Genomic DNA, 21,653 nt, shown 5'->3' on the forward strand with positions numbered 1-21,653 from the left:
ACCTACACTGCTCCAGTTCAGGAAAGACCTCAAGACCTGGCTCTTCGGATGCCCCCTGCACTCAACGGAGCCGCTCCCCATTCACCTCCCCCCCACCAGTGCCTTGAGACCCTTGCATGTGAGTAGCTGCGCTTTACCACCCCTTGATTGATTGATCTGTGCAGATCGGGGCTGCCAGTCTTCCCCTATCTCGACGACTGGCTGTTGAAAGTGAATTCGCCCCAGACTGGCATCTCCCACCTTCAGGCTACGACAATCCTTCTGCACTCACTGGGGTTCTCTATGTGCCGAAGTCACATCTGACTCCCTCTCAGATGCTCCTTTCCATCGGACATGTTCTGGATATGGTGCAGAATCTGATAGAGACTACTTGCCGCAGATTCCTTCACGTAGAATTATCCCCAGGCATGAGACTGGATCCGGAAACATTTTGCCACAGCATCTCTGCGCGCCGGGGGGGGTGGGGCGGCATCACGCGACTCCGCCCAGGCGCCGTCGGCGTACGTGACATCAGCGAGGTTACATAAGCCCCACCCCGGCGCGCCTGCGTCAGTTTTTTCCTTTTTAGCGTGCAACGCGGTTCCGGTCCTTGCTACGGGCCTGTTTTGGGCACTTTTTTCTTCATCATTGTCCCTTCTTTTGGTGGAACAGTGTGCGAATGCCTTCGGGGTTCAAGACTTGCACGTCGTGTGGGCGTCTTATGTCGGCGACGGACCCTCTCCTCATTTGTATGTGGTGTTTATGGGAGGATCACGGCACCACTGATTGTGAGGCGTGCCAACAGTTGAAGTCGCGGCGGGAGCGTCGGATGAAACTACGCTCGGCGGGTCTCTCCAGGTCTGCTTCCTCTCCTCGGTCAGCCTCGGCAGACGGCTTCAGATACGGCTGTTGTCGTCGTCCTCGCCCTTCTCCGATGTCGCACGAGCGTCGCTCCCTGCTGGGTAAGTGTCACAGTTTGTCCCCGGGGGCTGGTGTAAGTCCTGCCTGGGGCATGGACTCTCCGCGGGTGATGCGGCCCCGTGTATCGTCCTCCTATCCACCGGATTCCGGTGATGGGGCGTTGAGAGTCCAGATGGAGACATACGCGGCGGCTTTGCAGGCCTCACTGGCGTCTCCTCCTCCTTCCCCTCCTAGGGCGTCAGCGGATCCCTTGACTTGCGTGGGGCCCCCCGGCATCGCCGGCAGCTCTGGGCCCAGCACCGACTGGTTCGGATCCAGGCCTGGAGGATGCGGTGCTGTTTGGGAGCGGCCCCTCGGGGGTCCTCCCTTCAGACCACTGCGCCTCTGCCTCGCGCAAACTCCCGCGTGAGTCCCTGTGGTGTCGCAGGAGGTCGCCGGGGCTCGGGTCGCATCCCCGCACCCCGCTCGGCCCTCTGGGCAGGCGAAAGCCTCGTTCACGGCTGAGCTGACGCCGCCACGGCACCGGTGCCTGCCCCTCAGGCGGCACCACAGGGGTCGGTGACCTCTTGTCGTCCCGCTCTGGGTCGAGGCGGGGTGGGGACCCCTCATCCCCCTCCGGGCCCCTCTCGTTCCTCCCCGCAGGCGTCTGCTTTGTCAGAGGGCGAGTCGGAGGTTCAATCAATCAATCAGAGTACTTGTAAAGCGCGCTACTTACCCATGAGGGTCTCAAGGCGCTGAGGGGAGGGGGTGCCGCTACTGCTCGAAGAGCCAGGTCTTGAAGAGTCTTCTGAAGGCGAGTAGGTCTTGGGTCTGCCGTAGGGGGGGTATGTAGGGTGTTCCAGGTCTTGGCGGTGAGGTAGGAGAACTATCTGCCGCCGTAGGTTGTTCGTTGGATGCGGGGAACAGCGGAGAGGGCGAGGCTGGCGGAGCGGAGCTGGAGGGTCGGGGTGTAGAAGCTGAGTCTGCTGTTCAGGTAGGCTGGTCCGGCGTTGTGGAGTGCTTTGTGTACGTGGATGAGGAGCTTGAAGGTGATCCTCTTGTCGACGGGGAGCCAGTGTAGGTCTCTCAGGTGGGGGGTGATGTGGTTGCGGTGGGGGACGTTGACGATCAGCGAGGCTGTCTACGTACTGGCAGGGTGGTTGTTCAGGGCTCTGCAACGGACCCCCCATTCAAATAATTAGTGCTCCGGGTAGGTGGTGGTCCCCGGGGCAGTGTGGGGGGGCAGGAGCCCCCCCTCACATTTATAAAGCAAAGCTCTGGGTAGGTGGCATTCCCCGGGGCTGCGGGGGACGCCGCGGGCCCCCACAAATTAATTTGGCATTGCCCCCCGGACCTGGCCCACCCGCGCTTCTTTTTTTTTTACGGCTGGATTCGCTCACCATACGCAAATTTGGCCGTTTAAAAAATAAAAGAATGCTTTTTTTGGCCCTGGGGGGCCTTGTGGGACCCCCTGAGCAGGCTTAGGTGTTTCTATCCTGCCCCCTTTTCTTCATTTTTAACCTTTTTCCCCCCTTTTTCTTGTTACTCGGTTCTACCGAGTAACAAGATGGCTGCCAACACTTATATTTCCACGTGCAGGACGCAGCGTGTCCTAGGTGCCTGGCACCTGATGTGGAGCTCGACCACATGATGTGGGACTGTCCGAAATTGGGGCCCTATTGGTCCGAGGTGGGGACGCTTCTTAATGAAGTAACGGAGCGGCAAGTGGAATATAACATGGCGACCTGTTTGCTGCTTTGGTTTCCTCATACTAGGACAACTAAGATCACTAGTAAATTCATTGACTTGGGCCTTATATTGGCCCAGAGGGAAATCACCTGGCATTGGAAGTCGAGGGAGGGTCCCTCTAGTAGGAGGTAGGCGAACGAACTCCATAAATGGGCCCACAGTGAGAGCACGATCAGATTGCCCCAGGCAGCCTGTACAGCTAACGAGAGGAGCCTTGAGGCAGCACGTGCATGGGCAGAACCAGTGAGTGCGCTCAGCGACAGCCTATCACCAGCAGAGGAATAGAAGGTGTGTGTTGTGTGTGATGTTCTTTGTGAGATACGGAAGGTTGCATGCGATCCTACAGATTTCCTCCCATTAGGTGCTAAACATTTGAACGTAGGCCCACACCAGCCGCAGTTTAGAGGGGGAGGGATTCTTCGAGCTATGGGAGACATCTATTGTTCGTACGGGGAAGACGGACCTATTAGACTTAAGTGGATGGTTCTGGGGGTGGTGTGACCAGACTGGCGACACCCCTCGAGGAGTGGCCGACAGATACGGGCCCTATATTGAGGATAACTGTGGAGTAATAGGGGTTGGACGTTAGGCCTGGGCATAATAGTTACAGAACCTACAGTACACACCACCTAGGTCATGAGTCTGGTTGACCGATAGGGTCGCAAGATACGGGATTACAGGAAAAGCAGAAACTGGATGATCCGTAGAGCAGAGATCGAGGTCCGCCGCCGGAACCATTAATTGTGACATTGATCTGCTATCGCCGCCCGACCTCCGGGATGTGGGCTAATTGACTGTGTCATACAAGAGTTATACTGATGACGAAGCGTTGATCTATCTTACCGGCAGGATGCCCAGAACAGTTGGATGTATTTTGTCTATTTCTGCAATAAAAATAAAGTAAAAAAAAAAATGGCTGCCAACACTTCCTTGTTTGGAGTGTTGGCAGCCAATCAGAATGAAGCTCGTGCCCGGGATGGTTCGCAACTCCTCCGTGCTCATATATCGATATTTTTCTTTTTTGAATTTCTCAGCAACTACTGAAATGATTTACACCAACAAAAGAGTGCTTTCTGGACCAAAAGCTACTGTTTTGCCAAATTTGGTGTAATTCCGTTAAGCAGATCGGGCTGTAGCCGTGTCTAAAGTTCCTATGGAAATTAACATCAGGAAAATGTGTTTTGGGACCCCCATTTTTCTCGGCCCCTGCTTGACGAATCACCCCGAAACTTTCAAGACAGGAGTTGACCGTAGCGGGCCATTATTTCTGAAAATTTCACGAAGATTCGTCACCAGCGCCAAATTTATTGGCTAATCAAATAACGCTTTTCCTATGGAAAAAACATTCTAACTATCGTCAGTAGGTAATATTTATATATATTACATCTATGAAATCTGGGAAAGCCTTTCTGTTAGAGAACATTGCATAAATAAAACCCAAACCTTATTCTCACAAGAGAGCCAAGAATGGGAAGAGACCCTGCAATATCCAAGATTACTCACAATCAGGTCAGGATGCAGGTAAGTATACTTAAACTATTTACACAGGATATCCTCCAGTTAGAGTTCACCTGAAGATGGACAGGGACTGACATTCATCATGCACTGGGACTGCGTCATGTATACACATGTATCAATTTTGGAATGCGACCCAGTCTCTGTTGTCAAAAGCATGTTAGTTCATCATCTTTGATACAAAAATCTTGATTTTAAATATTTGGGAAAAACTGACAAGCCCAAAATATACTAAATTATTTGTGAAATTGGTCTATCTCATAGTGGCTTGTTGAGCCATCAATACGTAGTCCAAATACACTATTGGTGACCTCAGTGGGGTTCAAATATGGACTGCTGTATCACTTCGGAGAAGAATGTATATGAAGGAAGAATGCACCAAATATTTGGGGACACTGGATGAAACAACGTTGTTTGAAAATAAGAGTAGTGGAGGAGGTTAGTCCTGTGTAAAATTCATGTGGATTTGTCCAGTTGTATTGTTTAATCAAAATGGAAAGATATGCAGCTCATAGAGCAGCATTTCTCACAATGATGTTGCTTAGTAATGTTGGAGATCACAAATTACACTTGTCTGATGTGGTTTATTGATAATGACAAATGTTACCTGCTATTTAAATGTAAACAATGCAAAAACCTGAACTAAAATAGACTTCTCTAAGACAGCATTGGTGATTTACACAGTTCTTCACTTTAAAATGAATATCCCTATGGGGCGTATCACCCCCTAAAATGAATGTTGAGGATAGATACAAAGTAAATTAATTGAGGAGAAACAACTAGTGGCCCTCTATTAAAGATTTTCTTTTGACCGGCCAACAATATACACTTGGGGACAGCCCCCAACCAATCAGTAAAATTTTGGTCTTAGTGCAATAAAGTATTTTGTGCATGGAGTTTGAGGTTGTGACCGTTGAAGGGACTCATCCAGGTGGTTCTCACCCACTTCATATGTCTAAATAGGCATATTCTCAACGTACGGAATGCATGCTAAATGTATAGGTTTTCCTCATTACCAAAACACTTTTGGACTAACAGGTGACCGAATAAGGTTTCCTCCTGTCTAGTGTACAGTCATTGTGTTCAGAACATTCTAGAACAACTGAGAGCTGCTCTTTCTTGAAAGAGACCACATAGGTTGGTAGGCACTTCTTTAAATCTAGCTCATTTGATTTGGAATGCCACAGCCTAAGAAGAACATTAGAAATTGCCTTAGTGCCTTCCTCAGTAAAACTGAAGAAATTAATTATCTGAAAGAGACAATTAGTTATAGATTCCTTACTTTAGAATTACCCCCAGGCGCTGACTGGATCTGGAGAATTCATCAGCATTACCCCTCCGCATCGAAAGGTGGCGGTGGTCGGCTCCGCGTTGGTGGTAGGTGGCAGGTCACAGGGATGATGTCCCGGTAGCTACTTAGACGCCGCCCTCGCGCGCTGACCTGAGTTCTTTATTTTTCCGTGCCAGTCAGCGCAGATTGAGAGAGAGCGGTACCTCCAGTCACTGTTTGACTGACCATTTGCTGACTTTTGTTGACGTCGTTTTAGAGTCTTCGACTCCTGGTGCTCGTCAGGGATGCCTGGTTTCAAGGCTTGCGGGTCCTGCTGACGGTTGATGTTGGTAACGGATCTGCACCACGTGTGCCTGTTTTGTCTGGAACCCGACCACGACTCCAAGTCGTGTTCCGACTGCCGGACCATGAACGCGAGGTCTTTGCAGGAGCGGTCCCGAAAGCTTCTCGAGGCCCGGCAGTCCGCTCCGTTCCCCTCGAGGTCCTGGCGTGTGGGCGGTCGAGGGACAGGTCGTGGAGTCACCGCCACCACCAGTCTTCTTCCGAGTCTTCACATTCCTACAGTAAGTCGAAGCACAAGAAGAAGTCAAAGAAGCATTGTCGCTCTTCAACTTCTCCCCGTCCGATGCGAGGAGAGATGTGGGTGGTGCCCCTCCCGCGGCTCCGCATGCTGAGCCTGCTGGGCCGACTCCAGGTACCCCTCCCTTTCCGGGACCCAGTGCAACCCCTGCCCAGCTTCAAAGTTTCTACGAAGCGCGCCTTCGGGCCCCGCGGACCTGGCTAGGGTTCCTGGGTCTTCGACGCTAGTGGCTTCGGCCCAGAACCGCAGGGTCCCCTTGGATCCAGTCCTGGATCCCGATTGGCGCCGGTCGACCTGACTACACCTTCCCGGCGCCAACTCCACTGGCACCACGTCTGCAGCCGACGCTGGTTGTGTCTCCAGCCGGCGTCGACCCAGCCTCCACCCCGACATGGACACGGAGCCAGACCGCCGTCGACTAACGCAGGTTCCGGCGCCGATGGGTACTTTTGTGCCCCTGGTCCACCCTGGTTCTTTTAGGCCAGATTGGCAACCTGAGGAGGACTGGGACGGGTCTGGAGACCCTTTAACTGACCTGTTAAATTACGACCCGGACTGGCGAGAGGAGTTGGGGGATGCCAGTGGACTGGATAGTTCCCCAGACCTTGGCATGTTGTCTCCTCCTACCGTGGCTACAGAGGAGGGAGCGTCTTATGCAGTGATGTTGCGTAGGCCAGCCGAGGCTCTCAACCTCGAGCTACCTATGGTGGCTGTCAGGACTAACCTCCTGACAGAGGTGCTTCAACCGGCTGCGAGCTCTTCGGAGCCCCTGCTGCTGTTCAATGAAGCCCTCACTCACATCCTTTTGGGCACCTGGTCCAGGCCCAACACAGGGGCTCCTGGAGACAGGATGATCGCCCGATGCCACCCCCTGGCTCCGGGCGACCCCTCCTTCCTCTCCCAACACCCTTCCCCTGAGAGCTTGGTGGTCCAAGCCTCCATGTCCAAAGGCTCATTCCCTAACTCACCACCTGATAGGGAATCTAAAAAGCTGGACCACCTTGGGAAAAAGATGTTTTCTTCCTCCAGCTTGGGACTGCGGTCGGTAAAAATGCATGTCTGTTGGGCCATTACATCCCCTCCGTGTGGGATACAGTGGCGCAAATGCTGCCCTAGTGCCCGGAGGAGGACCGGGCCATACTCTGCCGTGCAGTTGCTGAGGGGAGAGACGCAGCAAAGTTTACCATTCGCTGTGAACTGGACACCGCCTACTCACTAGGCAGGATGATTTCCTCGTTGGTAGCCCTTCGACGCTACGCCTGGCTGAAGTGAACTGGTTTTTCAGGGGATGTCCAATCCACTCTTAAGGACATGCCCTTTGATTGCTGTCTCCTGTTTGGTGACAAGGCAGGTAACGTGCTGGAGCGCTTTAAGGAATCTCGGGCTACGGCCAAGTACTTGGGCCTCTCCACCACCCGCCCTGCACAGTCTGCCTTTCGCCTCTTTCGTGGCTATGGAAGGGGTGCCCCGCCACCTCCCTCCTAGAGCCACAGGCCGGTGCAAGCTGTTCAGCCCCTGCACGGCCAGGGACGTGGGAACCACCGCCGTGGATCTGGGGTTCAGCGTCCAGTCCACCACAGCCCCCTCTGCAGCAGCCACCAAACCCTCCTGGTTCGACCTTTCAGGGCCACCAATGGCCAGTGGGCGGCAGGATTCGCCATCACCTCCCATCGCACCATCACGTCGGACAGGTGGGTTTTGCAGATAGTCGGAAGGGGCTACACCCTCCCCTTCGAGACTACCCCTCCATCCATGTCACCTCAGCACCATCGCATGTTGGAGGATCATCTGGCCCTTCTCCAACAGGAGGTTTCGGCACTCTAGGCCAAGGGAGGCATCGAGCGAGTTCCTGCCCCAGAAGTAGGTCATGGACAAAGGCCTGCGTCCTATCTTGGATCTCCGGAACGTCAACCGCTTCCTCCGGAAGGAGAAGTTCAAAATCTTGACGCTAGCTCAGGTCCTGTCTGCCCTCGACCCTGGAGACTGGATGGTAGCGTTGGACTTGCAGGACACTTACTTTCACATCCCTGTCCTGCCGGTACACCGGCGTTACCTGCGATTCACGGTGGGCCGCAAGCACTTTCAGTTCACTGTGCTCCCCTTTGGTCTTACGAGCGCCCCTCGGGTGTTCGCGAAGGTGATGGCGGTGGTCGCAGTTCATCTGCACAGATCAGGGGTTCCAGTCTTCCCCTTATCTCGACGACTGGCTGTCGAAGGCGGGCTCGCCCCAGGCTGTCATTTCCCACCTCCAAACTACGGCGGACCTCCTGCACTCGCTGGGGTTCACTTTGAAGTCACACCTGACTGCCTCTCAGAAGCTCCTGATCATCGGAGTGGTTCTGGACACGATGCAGTTTCGGCTTTATCCTCCCAAGCAGTGAGTGCAGGATATTCGGGCTCTGATTCCGATCTTTCAGCCTTTATCCCAGGTTTAGGTCAGAATGACCCTGATGCTGCTGGGCCTCATGGCCTCCTGCATCCTGCTGGTAGATCGTGCTAGGTGGCATATGCGGACCTGCAGTGGGACCTAAAGTTCCAGTGGGCACAGCATCAGGGGAATCTGTCCGATTGAGTTCAGATCTCGGAGGGCACTGCATGTCAACTGCAGTGGTGGCTAACACAGTGGTGATGGATGCATCACTTCTAGGGTGGGGCGGCCACATGGGAAAGGCGGAAATCAGAGGCCTCTGAGCCATTTCAGCTTTTCTTAGGATTCCTGATAAGCCTTCTCTTTTCAAGTCCTCTGTTGTAAGTCGCTTCCTTGATGGCATTTCTCATCTTTTTCCTCCTATTCTCTTCATAATGCCTCAGTGGGACTTGAACTTGGTTCGTACTTACCTTATGTGCGCTCCCTTTGAGCCGCTTCGTAACTGTCCTCTCGGACTTCTTACTCTAAAGACTGCTTTTCGGGTTGCCATCACCTCTGCTCGCAGGGTGAGTGAGCTACAAGTTTTCTTATAAGCCTCCTTTTCTGGCTGTTCATCCGGACAAGGTCGTCCTCAGAACCAGACCTTCCTTTCTTCACAAGGTGGTTATTTCTTTCCACATTGTTCAAACCATTACTTTGCCCACCTTCTTTCCACCTCCGCATCCTTCTAAGGAGGAAGAGAGGCTCAACCGTCAGAATCCAAAACGCGCGCTTTCCTTTTATTTGGATCGCACCAAGCAATTCCGGGTGGAAGACCAGCTCTTTGTTGGCTACGTGGATGCCAAAAAAGGTCGGGCTGTGCACAAACGGACCATCTCCAGCTGGGTTGTTTTGTGCATCAAAGCTTCCTACTCTTTAACAGAGACGGAGCCTCCAGTGGGACTGCGCACCCATTTTACCAGAGCGCCGGCATCTACCACTGCTTTGGGCCTGGGGAGTACCCTTCGATGACATCTGTCATGCAGGTACTTGGGCATCTCTACACACGTTAACAAAACACTACTGCCTGGACAGCCAAGTCAGGAGAGACAGCTTCTTTGACCGTTCTGTTCTCCAGGACTTTCTGGTGTGAACTCTCCTGGGTTGGTATTGCTGGGGATCTATTCTAAGGTAAGGAATCTATAACTAGTTGTCTCTTTCAGATGAATAAGTTACTTACCCTCGGTAATGATATATCTGTAAGAGACATAGATTAGTTATAGATTCCTTACCGCCCGACCCATCCTCCCCGTTATGCAAACTGGCTTCTAGGGTCAGGGAATCCCTTTCAGGGCCCTAGTTTTGTGCACCATGGCTCTGTGCTTCTGACGTGGAATGTCGTGTAAAGAACTGACGTCAGCACGCGAGAGCAGCATCTAAGTAGCCACCGCAACGGCATCCCGGCGACCACGACGCCAACGACGAACGCGGAGCCGACCGACGCCACCTTTCGACATGCAGGTGTACTGCCGAAAAATTCTCCGGATCTAGTCTGACACCTGGGGGTAATTCTAAGGTTAGCAATCTATAACTAATCTATGTCTCTTACAGATATATCGTTACCAAAGGTAAGTAACATGATCATTAATGAGAATACTGTTTTTTTGTTTGTACAGTGCTGGCAGCTAATGCTTGCTGCTTTTTCTTCAGAAGATGATAACATGTTCTGTTAAATGGTGGATAACATCTTGATGGCTTTTCAAACAGTGTCTGCCTTTGGGATTCTGCTGACCATTTGGGAACTGTCACAAACTTGGTTATACCTAAACCGTGATCTGCCCTCGCGGTTGTCAGATTTCCAGTTAAGCCCTAATCATCATCTTGAACTCATTTCTGTCCATTCTGTCAAAGCATATATTACACATCGGAAGGCAAGCAAATCTGCAGGATTGGATAGTATTCCAATAATTGTACTCAACTTAATGGCGGCAAGAACACACACACCTGCTGTTTCTCCAGATAATTGTTCCTTTCAAATACTTGTCTCATGGAACATTGCTAGTGTGAACCCTATACGTATAGATGGAGATCAAAAGGCTCATTCTTCATAATAATGAATTCTTATACTCGAAATCAACTTTAAAACTAGCTAGTTCCTTGTTGGTTTGAGTTGTTGGATTGAGGAGAGAATGAGGTTTGCGAACCTTGTCAAAGTGTTACAAAGCAAACATTTTTATAAATGCTGAATGTGTGTTATAAAATTAATTGACTTTGACAATACTGTAAATTAAATGGGAATGTGTTCTTTAGAATATAAAAGTCAAGAGTGCATTATCGTGGACAAGTCTGTGTAAAGCGGTTCCTGCCATACCTACGATAATCAAATCATCTAGTGACAGTTTCCAGCAATTCAGAAAAGCAGCTCTGGAAAAAGAAGAACGCGAGAAAGCACTACGGGCTCAAGAAATGAAGAGGCAACAGAGCGGGTAAGCCAGCACAACAGAAGAAATTTTCTTAGGGGAAACCAAGATTTGTTAACTGTTTTGAGAATTGTTGAAAGGTACAACAGTATACCTACTTTACTGTAACTTTTTTTGGTTGTTTACTTTGTTTATTTATGCCTTTACTCAACTTCATGTACATACAACAAAACAATGTGACTGTTACATGCCAGATACATCATGACATTAGAATTAAGATGACAACTTGGCCATCCTCTGTGTGACCCCTCTTACACCCGTACCATATAGTTTGCTGTCTAATCCCCGTCTACTGTGACGTTCAGATTACATTCTTTCCTTTGTCTGTGGTTCTACCTGCAGGGACCTCCCCTGTCTGAGAAACGTAATGCTCCAGCCCGTAAACGGCCTGGAAGATGGAGGAACGCCCTAATGCTGCAGATGTCAACTTTTGGTCCCTGTTGTGCATTGCGGCCTCCTCAAAGGTACCCAGTATCTCCCCAATTCCTATAGGTCTTCGTGTTCCTTGCCATCTCTGTGGGAAAGTCTAATTTGTGCCTCCTCCACTAATAGTGATTCCATTGTATACTTCACCCAAGTGGCCACCACTGGTCTCCAGGTGCTCAGCCATACCATTGTTAACCGCCACTTTGCCAGGAGAAATGTCAACTGGAGTAATTTATAATGCAGTTTACCTTGCCTGGGGTGTTCCATCATACCCAATAAGCACTGCTTGTGATGAGGAGCCAGATACAACCCTGTCGCCAATCAGATATGCGCAACCACTTCTAGCCAGTATGCATGTACCTCAATCCAGTGCCACGCCATGTGTAAGATTGTAGCCCCCCCCCCCCCTCTGTTCACGGCGGGGACATGCAGTTGAGCGGCCCACAATACATTCTATTTAGCTAAAGGGACATGAGATGTGTGGTGAAAATAATTAAAATAAATCAATTTGAACCAAGTTGTCCCAGAGACCCCCTTAATCGGTGAACAGGACTGTTAGCATTTTTTGTGTGAGGCACTCTTCCAGTTCCTCCTTTCAGGCCGTTCTGGTTGCTAGCTGTTGCCTGGGTCTGTCCAACTTAAGTGCTCTGTGTGAGAAGTTGGCCTGATATATGATGTTCACTAGTTCTAGTGATCACCTTGTATCAGTCCAAACAACCCTTATGGTGATTGGTTGTAAGTCAACCTTATAGACCAGCTATCCTAATGGTAGCATTGACAAAGCAGTCTTAGGCTAAACTCTTGTAATGTATGTATACTTGTAAAGCGCACTGTTACCTCGTTACGTGGTGTCCTGGCGCTGTATACCGCTGGGGAACCCGTCCTGGCTTTCCCTGTGAGAGGGAACCCCAAGGTGAAGCCAGGCATCCCCGGCGTTGCTGGGGCCGTTGTGGAGATTAAGCAAGCTATTGCCCAGAGTTGCAGAGTGGGACCCATGGTTAGCGTAGGCACCTAAGCGAGAAATTATCGAGTCCGCGGACATTGACCCAAGACCCTGCCGCGTCGGGAATTGAACCCTGGTCCCGGGCCGACCTCTGCTTCAGGGTCTGCCGCTTCTAACCGGTGAGCCACACTTCTCCTCTTTTGGCATGTGAAGCCAGCTGTTTTACCACATATAACCCCTTGAATACCAGATGAAAGAACACCACACTGGTTGTTATGAAAATAAACAGTATATTTATTAATAACAAACACCTCTGAACTCTTTATGAGGTCAGAGGGCTAAGCACATAACAATCTCTTAGGAAAAATACGATAAGTTGCACAAAATTACAATGGTGCCCTAGGGGCACGACAAACCAAATACTAAGTAAATGGTATAAGGAAATCGATAGAGGAAATGGAGCTGTCCAGAGGCTGTAGGAACGCTGGGACTACGCTATCCTAACTTTAGGTAAGTAATAGGAGGCCCACGGGACGCGGGTGCAGAGTGTGAACTCACACGCGGGATGCGTAACAATGTCTATGGACAGTACAGTTCAAGAAAAAGGTGAGTATAGACAATCCTGACTAGTTAGGACTAAAACGACTGTGAATCTGGACACTAGGAGAGTCAATCTACCCTTGAGCACCGAAATGCTCTCGTTACCTCACCCATGCGGGTGCATAGGTGCGAAGTCGTGTCGGGTTTCTGCGTTGAAGTCTATGGAGCCTGGAAGAAAAGATGCTGCAGGCGACCAGGAGGAAGATGTCCGGTGTGATCTAAGGGTGGATCAGGGATGCTGAAGACCTGAAAGCAGAGGGGACAATGTTCAAAGTCACTAGCCAGTGACTGGAGTGGAACCAGGAAGGAACCAGATGTCGTCGCGATCAGGTAAAGAGTGGACGCTTGACTCTGTAGCCACGTGGACCAGGAGGTGTCTTCAACGACCAGGATGGAGGCACGAGCTGTCCCACGCAGGCTCTCGCTGTCGGCGGTGTCTGTTCCGCATTCGGCGTCAACAGGCCTCGGCAAAGGCAACCCACGCGGTGAGTGGAAAAGGCGTCTGGTGCGGACTAGGAGAGTCCGGGGTGCCCCTCTCTTGGAAGGGAGCAAGGGCCAGTCTGGAGCAACCAGACCAGCAGTGTAGTTTTCAAAGTTCGTCGTCTAGGAGGCCACTAGCCAGCAGGCAAGTGACCAGACAACGCGTCGAGCAGCAAACAGGCAGAAGGGCCCCACGCAGATCTCGTGGAAGCTGGAGGGCTGATCTTCGGTGCAGGAGCTGCTCGGGGCTGGGGCTTCTCAGTCCCCAAAGCACTTGGTCGAGGTTACCTCGGGAGTCGTGCTGAAAGCGAAGTGCAGGTTCTTTCAAGATGGCCGGTCCCACATGTCTCGTCGCACCCACGGATCTCAGCTGTGCTGCAGATGTGAGTTGAGGTCGGAGAGGTCTGGGAATCCGGGTCTCGTCGGGCTCTGAAGTCTGGATCCTCGAGGGAAGACGACAAAGGGAAGCCGCTGGACGCTTGATGGTGCCTGCAGTTGCAGGGTGGACACTCCTTGCCCACAAGGGAGATTCTTTAGTCTTCTGGGGAGCAGAACGTCGAAGTCCAGAGTTTCTTCTTGTAAAGTTGCTCAGGATAATCTAATTTGGAATGGGACCAGCTCCTACCTTTATTCTCCTAAAGGGGGCTGCACTAGTGACTAGGTCCCTCCCCTGGGTGGGACCAGGAAGGGTGGTGGTTACACCCCCTATCCTTTGTTCAGTTTCGCGCCAGAGCTGGGGCAGGGATGCCCCAGCAACTGGTTTGAACCGGTGTATGCACAGGGCACCTTGTGTGCCCCAGGCATGTCTCATTCCTTTCAGGCCGGTCCTACCCAATACACAAAATCCTGTCTGGGGTGGTGCTAGCACCTCCCAAGGCAGGAAACTCTTTGTCCAAGCCTCCCTCGCTGGAAGGACTCCCAGCAGCAGGAGGTCAGACTTGTGTCTGTGGTGGCAGCATCCATTTTGTGATGCTGAAGCTCGAGTTCACTTTAACCGGGGTCCACAGTTACATACATGTCGTGTCCCTCTAGAAGGGTGGAATGCGACCCCCGTCGCCAGAACTGGCGAGGGGGTAGTATTCCAATTCGTATGACACCTTACTCGACATGTTTTGATAATGCTATACCAAAGTTGCCATTCAACCGCGAGGATGATAATGCACTTAAGAGTATATGGTATAGCGTTATCATGGAACAGCTATTAAGACTTGGTTCCGCAAGCTGCAGATGCTCTCAGCTCATGCCAGAGCACCATCTCACATAATTCCAAGCACTCTGCCTTCAGGATCGATAAGGCCTGCCATAGAAGTGACTGATAGGAGGATATGTGTCTATTTTAGGGTTAGATATAGGTATACTATATCTACAGCAAAGGGTGATTACACCACCTTGCCCCAGCTGTCTTACCAGCCAGTTGTGTCCTGTTAGATGGCCAGCCAGGGGTGGCATAATACATGCTTCAGCCCTTGGTAGGCCTTGGGTTCACCTATGTCCTGGGTACCTATGGTACACTGTACAGGGGCTGATAAGGTGTCCCAATACCAATTGGTAAATGCACCTAAAGTACATGGATGTCAATTTAGTGAGAGAACAGCGAGGCTGTGGGTCTGATTAGCAGGCCCACAGCCAGGGAAAGTCATAAACCAGTGAAGCAAAAAGCAAAAATCTGGGGTGACCATAGGATTGCAAACCCTACTCTCCTACACTCTGTGCATCAGGGACCCTGTATGTACCTCTCTCCAATGCTCAGGATTGCCTGTAGGGTTTCAGACCACAGAGGCGCCTCTGGGAAGACATGCCAAATCTCCCTTGTCATTTGTGCGATTTTGGCATTTTGTAAGTACTGGCCCTGGCCTAAAGTGAAGGCCACTTGAGCTTCCTGATAAGTGAGAAATGGCTCCCCTGGGTACCCGGAGAGCCTATAGTCTCCTCCCTGCGATTGAGTGATAGCCATAACCGAACTAATGTCCTTGAAGGGCTTCAGCGCCCAAATCTCCAGATCCCCAGAAAAGGGCGGCCTCCGAAGCACTATAAAAATTAGCCATTCCCAGATCAGTGCTGTGTGAAAAGGGAACTTATCACCCAAACCACTTAGTAATAGTTCCATCAGGGGTGTGCCTCACAGCAAGCGCTTTCCATCATTATCTTTGCAGTCACCAATTGTGCTGCAAACTGAATATGTGCAGTGTAATAGTATAACTCCACATCTGGTAATCCTAGCCCCCTGTCCTCTTGATCCAATTTTAAAGAGTCCAGAGGCACTCAAGATCTCTTGCCTGCCCAGACCAGCTCCACCAACAAGCATTGTAAGCGCTTGATCATCTTGTGTGATAAGGTGGACAGAGCATTTTGCAAAACACGGAGACATATAGTGAGAAAGACCATCTTGGCGATAGCTGCCCTTTTCATGATGGATAAGGGTAGGGTGGTCCAGAACTGTATAGATACGTGTAGCACCTGCACCAACTTCTCAATATTGTACGCATGTTACTTCTCCGGTGTTGCTGGCACCTGTATACCAACGTATCTAAATTGGTCCTTTTCCTAGCGTATACCCAGATCTAGTAGAAAGTCCTTGGGTGACCGTGTGAGCACACCCGATGGGAACAGAATTCTCTTGTTGCGATTGGGACTCAGTCCTGCCACCCTACTAAATTCCCCCAGATATGCCGTTAATGTGGGCAGAGGTTCTCTTGGTCTCTGCAAAGTAAACAAGCATTTGCAATGCAATAGGTCTCGCATTAGGAAAGTTTGAGCTATTGGTATTGTAAATGACAAATTTTTTATTTATGTTTTGTTTTTGAAAATAGCGAAATTATTAGCTTTGTCATTTACAATGCCAATAGTTATAACTTTCGCAAATGTGACACCTATAGCATTTGTAATGCAATATGTGTTGTATTTACGTGACTTACATGTATTGATATCACAAATAACAGTGGCTTTTAATTTGTATTCAATAATTAATACTTAAATAAACGTTATAGTAATTTATAATGGCAATAGCTTAAAGTTTTGTAAATAACTTTTGTGAAGATTATGTTTAGTGTATTTTATTGTGACGAAAATCCAAGAACAGAAGTGAAATATTAACATATTTTTGTTACATTTGTAATAAAGCTTGAAACATTGAGAGAACATATTTGAACTAGGTGTTGTTGAATGGTTCACAAATTGATGCTGTGGTGGCGCTGAGTGATGTGATGGCCAACGAGTGATGCTGTGGCGTTCAGTGATGCTGTGGTAGCGCATAGTGATGTTGTGGTGCCCCTGAGTGATGCTGTTGTGGTACGGAGAGATGCTGTATTCTATGCTATGTTTTGTTTTGCTATGCTATTTTAGAGGGTGAGGGGGTGTGAGGGTGAGGGGGGGTGAGGGTGTGTGGGTGAGGGTGTGTGAAGGTGAGGGTGAGTGTATGGGGTTGTCAGGGTGTGGATTTGTGACTGGGTGTGAGGGTGGGGGGGAGAGGGTGAGGGGGTGTGATGGTGAGCGGGTGTGTGAGGGGGATGTGTGAGGGTGAGACGGTGTGAGGGTGAGGGACTCGCGTGTCTGCGTGTGCGAGAACGCGTTGTCAGAGTGGTGTGTGTGTTTGTGTGGGAGAGTGCGTGCGCGTTGTCAGAGCTGTGTGTGTATCTGCGTGTGCAAGAGTGAGTGGGCGTTGTCAGAGCTGTGTGTGTGTCTGCGTGTGCGAGTGTGAGTGTGTTGTTAGAGCTGTGTGTGTGTGTCTGTCTGTCTCAGTAGAGCGAAAGCTCGGTGGCCTGGCAGAGCAGTGTCTCCTAGTCCTGGAAGGTCATGTTTGCTGAGTGTCATTGAGATACTTTGGCAAAGCAGCGTTTGTGTGCCCTTATGCCCAAGTTACTGAGTGCTCTGGGCGACACGGAGGTGCACTGGCAGAGCTGTGTGTGCACGACCTTGTACTGTGAGAGCAGAGGTACAGAGTGTACAGCACGGAGGTGAACTAGCAGAGCTGTGTGCGTGTACTCTGTATGGTAGAGCAGGTGGTGGTGCGGTCCTGGCAGTCACATGTCTGCATCCTAGTTCTAGAAGGGCAGGTTGGATGCAAGTCGCCAGGAGGGTCACTGTTAGCAGAGCTGGGCAAACCAGCAAATTAACTGGGAGGTCGAGTCTTGTAATCTTACGACGGAGATAATTCCTGAATCAGAGTACGCACTTCGAGGCAAAACGGTCACATTTGATTGGGTAGACATATATGCAATTTAGAACGTGGTGGTCGGATTATGTAGATGGGTAAGATAACACTGTGAGGGCAAATATAGAGGTGCAGCCTTAGCTAAAGACCACTTTGTATGGGGGACGTTCAGTAACTTCGGAAGGGACCACCACACTTACCCGTGTGCGCCTTAGAAATGCTTGGGTAGCCATTTGGACCGAAGTGGCTGTTAACTCTTGATTGGGTGATACGATTTGATGACTTACCGGAAACATCTCTTCTGTTTCCAGGTACACCGTGCGTTCTGTGATGGGAGGTGGGGCCACCGATGTGTCTTCGTTTCCGTGGTAACGGTGCGCAGCCATTACCTCGCTACTTCAGTGCAGGCTAACGCTGGGAGGTGTAGTCTTCACAGGCCATGGAGCAGCTGTATCGCGCCTGTGCAGTACTGGCTGTTCGGTGGCGGGCAACTCCCTGAATCTGAGAGAGGAAGGAGCCAGCCGGTGGGAGGCTGTGAGGAGAGGGTTGCAGGACAGACCACCTGGAGCAGAGGTCCCGGCCGGAGCGAGCGCCCAGCTGCTGTCCGGAAGATGTCTACGATCCTGGTGAGAAGAGACTCCAGCAAGAGGCTGCAGAACCTCCTGAAGTAAGGACGGGCGACTCCACGAGTGTGTGTGTGTGGGGAAAACGTAGTTATGTGGGATATTATGATGGGAGACAACGTGCGTCCCTCATCCATACGGCGCTGCACAATGGACCCGTTCCTCTCCAGGCAGGACTGCTGGCTCGAGGGGTGGTCTCCCCGTGGCCCAGCCAGTGAAGGTACCTTGTGGCCGGGGCGGCTGGGAGGACCCCCTTTGTCTGCGTGGATGTTCCTGCCTCCCCACCTCAGGCAGGCACATGCGTTTGTGGGCGGCGGTCGCCCATGCGCTCCCCTTGTGCAGAGCGCTCTGTTTAATTTACTGGATGTAAAGAGTCTCTCGGTTTCTAAGTGACCCCCTCCCCCTCTCCTCCCGTGGCAGGGGGTGCGATGGCTCACAGATGCGGTGATCTCACCGGGGGAACTTGAACTCATTCTGTCTGGAATTCCAGCAGCGCCCGGGATGCGTTGTGGGAGTGGAGGTGGGCCTTGGAAATAATTATAAAAGGGAGTATCTTAATTCAAAGCCAGCCTTGGAAATAATGCTGAAAGCGAGCATGTTAATTCCAAGGCAGCCTTGGAAATAGTGATGAAAACGAAACTGATGAAAGCAAAACTGACACCGCACTCACAGCAAGCAGCCAGCAGCGCGCTCCCGCGGTCAAAACTGAGACTGAAAAAGGGCGCGTCCGACTCGTGTCTACATTCCCAGAAACGGGTGGCAATAGTCGTCGAGCAGACAGCAATCAATGCTTCGCATTGATTGCACGTCTAGGCTCGACCTAAAAAGGGCATTATCAGCATATGATGAGAGTACATGTGTGGTGTCTCCCAGCTGAGTTACCCACTCCCACGTCACCTTCCGTAGCTAGATGGCCAGAGGTTCCACCGCTAGTGCAATCTGAAAGAAACACGTTAGTTAGATTCCTTACCTTAGAATAACCCCCAGGCGTCAGACTGGATCCGGAAAATTTTGTGTGGCAGTACCCTTGCGCGTCGGTAGGTGTCGTCTGCGGCTCCGTGCCCGTCGTCGTCGTTGGCGCCGGGATGACGTCGCCGGAGTACTTAGACGCCGCCCTCGCGCGTGTAGGAAGGTGGATATCTGACTATGGTTACCCCCAACTTTTTGCCTGGTGTTTAGCTGGTTTTCGACTTTGTTGGCCTGGGATCCTGCTATTCAGGACCCCAGGCTATCTGCTCTCTCAGTTAAAATGGACTCCATGTACTCTAGGTACATACCAATTGGAACCTGGATCACCTTGTGAGCCCCTGTACAGTGTACCCTAGGTACCCAAGGTATAGGTGCATCCAAGGCCTACCAGGGGCTGCAGCACGTATTGTGCCACCCCTGGCCTGGCATTACAATTTGACACATCTGGCTGATCAATCAGCTGGGGCAAGGTGGTGTAATCACCCTTTGCTTTAGATATAGTATACCTATATCTAACCCAAAATGGACACATATACTCCTATAAGTCACTCCTATGGCAGGCCTTATCAATCCTGAAGGCAGAGTGCTTGGAATTATGTGAGATGGTGCTCTAGCATGAGCTGAGCCTGTCTGCAGCTTTCGGACCCATGTCCTTATAGCTGTTCCATGATAACGCTATACCATATACTCTTAAGTGCATTATAATCCTCGCGTTTATTGCTAACTTTGGCATAGCATTATCAAAACATGTCGAGTAAGGTGTCATACGAATTGGAATACTACCCCCTCGCCAGTTCTGGCGACGGGGGTAGCATTCCACCCTTTTAGAGGGACACGACATGTATGTAACTGAGAACCCCGGTTAAAGTTAAACAGAGCCTCAGCATCACAAAATGGATGCTGCCACCACAGACACAAGTCTGACCTCCTGCTGCTGGGAGTCCTTCCAGCGAGGGAGGCCAGGACAAAGGGTTTCCTGCCTTGGGAGGTGCTAGCACCACCCCAGACAGGATTTTGTGTATTGAGGTAGGACAGGCTGAAAGGAATGAGACATGCCTGGGGCACACAAGGTGTCCCTGTGCATACCCCGGTTCAAACCAGTTGCTGGGGCACTCCAGCCCCAGCTGTGGCGCGAAACTGGACAAAGGATAGGGGGTGTAACCACCCCCCTTCCTGGTCCCACCCATGGGAGGGACCTAGTCACTAGTACAGCCCCCTTTAGCAGGATAAAGGTAGGAGCTGGCCCCATTCCAGATTAGATTATCATGAACAACTTTACAAGAAGAAACTCTGGACTTCGACGTTCTGCTCCACAGAAGACTGAAGAAATCTCCCTTGTGGCCAAGGAGTGACCGCCCTGGACCATAGGATTGCAGACCCTACTCTCCTACATAACCCCCCCCCCCCCCAACTTAGGGACATTAAACTAACCTTGACCAGGTGAGTCTTCCTGTTCTAAGTGGAAATACCTGGAGAGACCATCTGCATTGCCATGGTCAGTCCCTGGTCTGTGCTCCACTGTAAAGTCCTTCCCCTGTAGGGAAATGGACCACCTAAGAAGTTTGGGGTTTTTACCCTTCATTTGATTTAGCCATAAGAGGGGCTTATGGTCGGTCTGAATCTTGAAGTGAGTTACAAACAAGTATGGCCTCAACTTCTTCAGGGCCCAAACCACAGCATAGGCCTCCCTCTCTATAGCTGACCAACGTTTCTCTCTAGGGTTTAGCCTTCTACTTATAAAAGCAATGGGCTGGTCATGACCATCAATATTCAGTTGAGATAGAACAGCTCCCACACCCAATTCAGATGCATCTGTTTGGACAATGAAGGTTTTGGAGTAGTCAGGACTCTTGTGAATAGGTGCAGTACACATGGCCTGCTTCAGGTCATCGAATGCCTTCTGACAGCTAACTGTCCACTGAACTTTCTTTGGCATTTTCTTTCTTGTCAAGTCATTGAGTGGTGTCACAATGGACCCATAATTTCTGACAAACTTCCTATAGTAACCAGACAGGCCCAATAAAGCTCTGACCTGTGTCTGGGTGTTTGGAGGAGCCCAGTCCTTTATGGCCTGTATCTTGCTCTCCAAGGGTTGAACCTGGCCTCCACCTACAAGGTGGCCCAGGTACACAACCTGAATCTGCCCTATCTGGCACTTGGTAGCCTTGATAGTGAGGCCTGCCTTCTGCAGGGCCACCAAAACTTTCCTCAGGTGGATCAGGTTATCCTCCCAGGTGGAGCTAAAGACAGCAATATCATCTAGATATGCTGCACAAAAGTCATCCAACCCAGTGAGAACTTGGTTCACCAACCTTTGAAAAGTGGCAGGTGCATTCTTCAAACCAAAGGGCATCACCACAAACTGGTAATGACCTCCTGGGGTAGAAAATGCTGTTTTGGCCTTGGCATCCTCAGCTAACCTGATCTGCCAATAACCAGCTGTTAGGTCAAATGTACTCAAGAAGGTGGCAGAAGCCAACTTGTCTATGAGTTCATCTGCCCTAGGTATTGGATGGGCATCTGTCTTAGTGACAGCATTGAGACCCCTGTAGTCTACACAAAACCTCATCTCTCTCTTACCATCCTGGGTGTGAGGTTTTGGCACTAGAACTACAGGACTA

The 21,653-nt window shown here is 50.8% G+C and overlaps 1 protein-coding gene across 7 annotated transcripts in view; it reads left to right on the forward strand.

The window, feature by feature from the left end:
- BRDT (bromodomain testis associated) overlaps positions 1-21,653 on the forward strand; it is a 2,808,714-nt gene that overhangs the window by 2,585,493 nt on the left and 201,568 nt on the right. For 6 of the 7 annotated variants that reach the window (XM_078646309.1, XM_078646312.1, XM_078646315.1 and 3 more), the window contains one exon: positions 10,672-10,847. In XM_078646309.1, the coding sequence (XP_078502435.1) occupies positions 10,672-10,847 (176 nt within the window). Of the gene's footprint in view, positions 1-10,671; positions 10,848-21,653 lie in introns of those variants that run through there. The other variant, XM_078646320.1, reaches the window with a different exon arrangement.

The sequence above is a fragment of the Lissotriton helveticus genome, chromosome 1_1 (genome assembly GCF_964261635.1).
Source record: "Lissotriton helveticus chromosome 1_1, aLisHel1.1, whole genome shotgun sequence".
Lineage (NCBI taxonomy): Eukaryota > Metazoa > Chordata > Amphibia > Caudata > Salamandridae > Lissotriton > Lissotriton helveticus.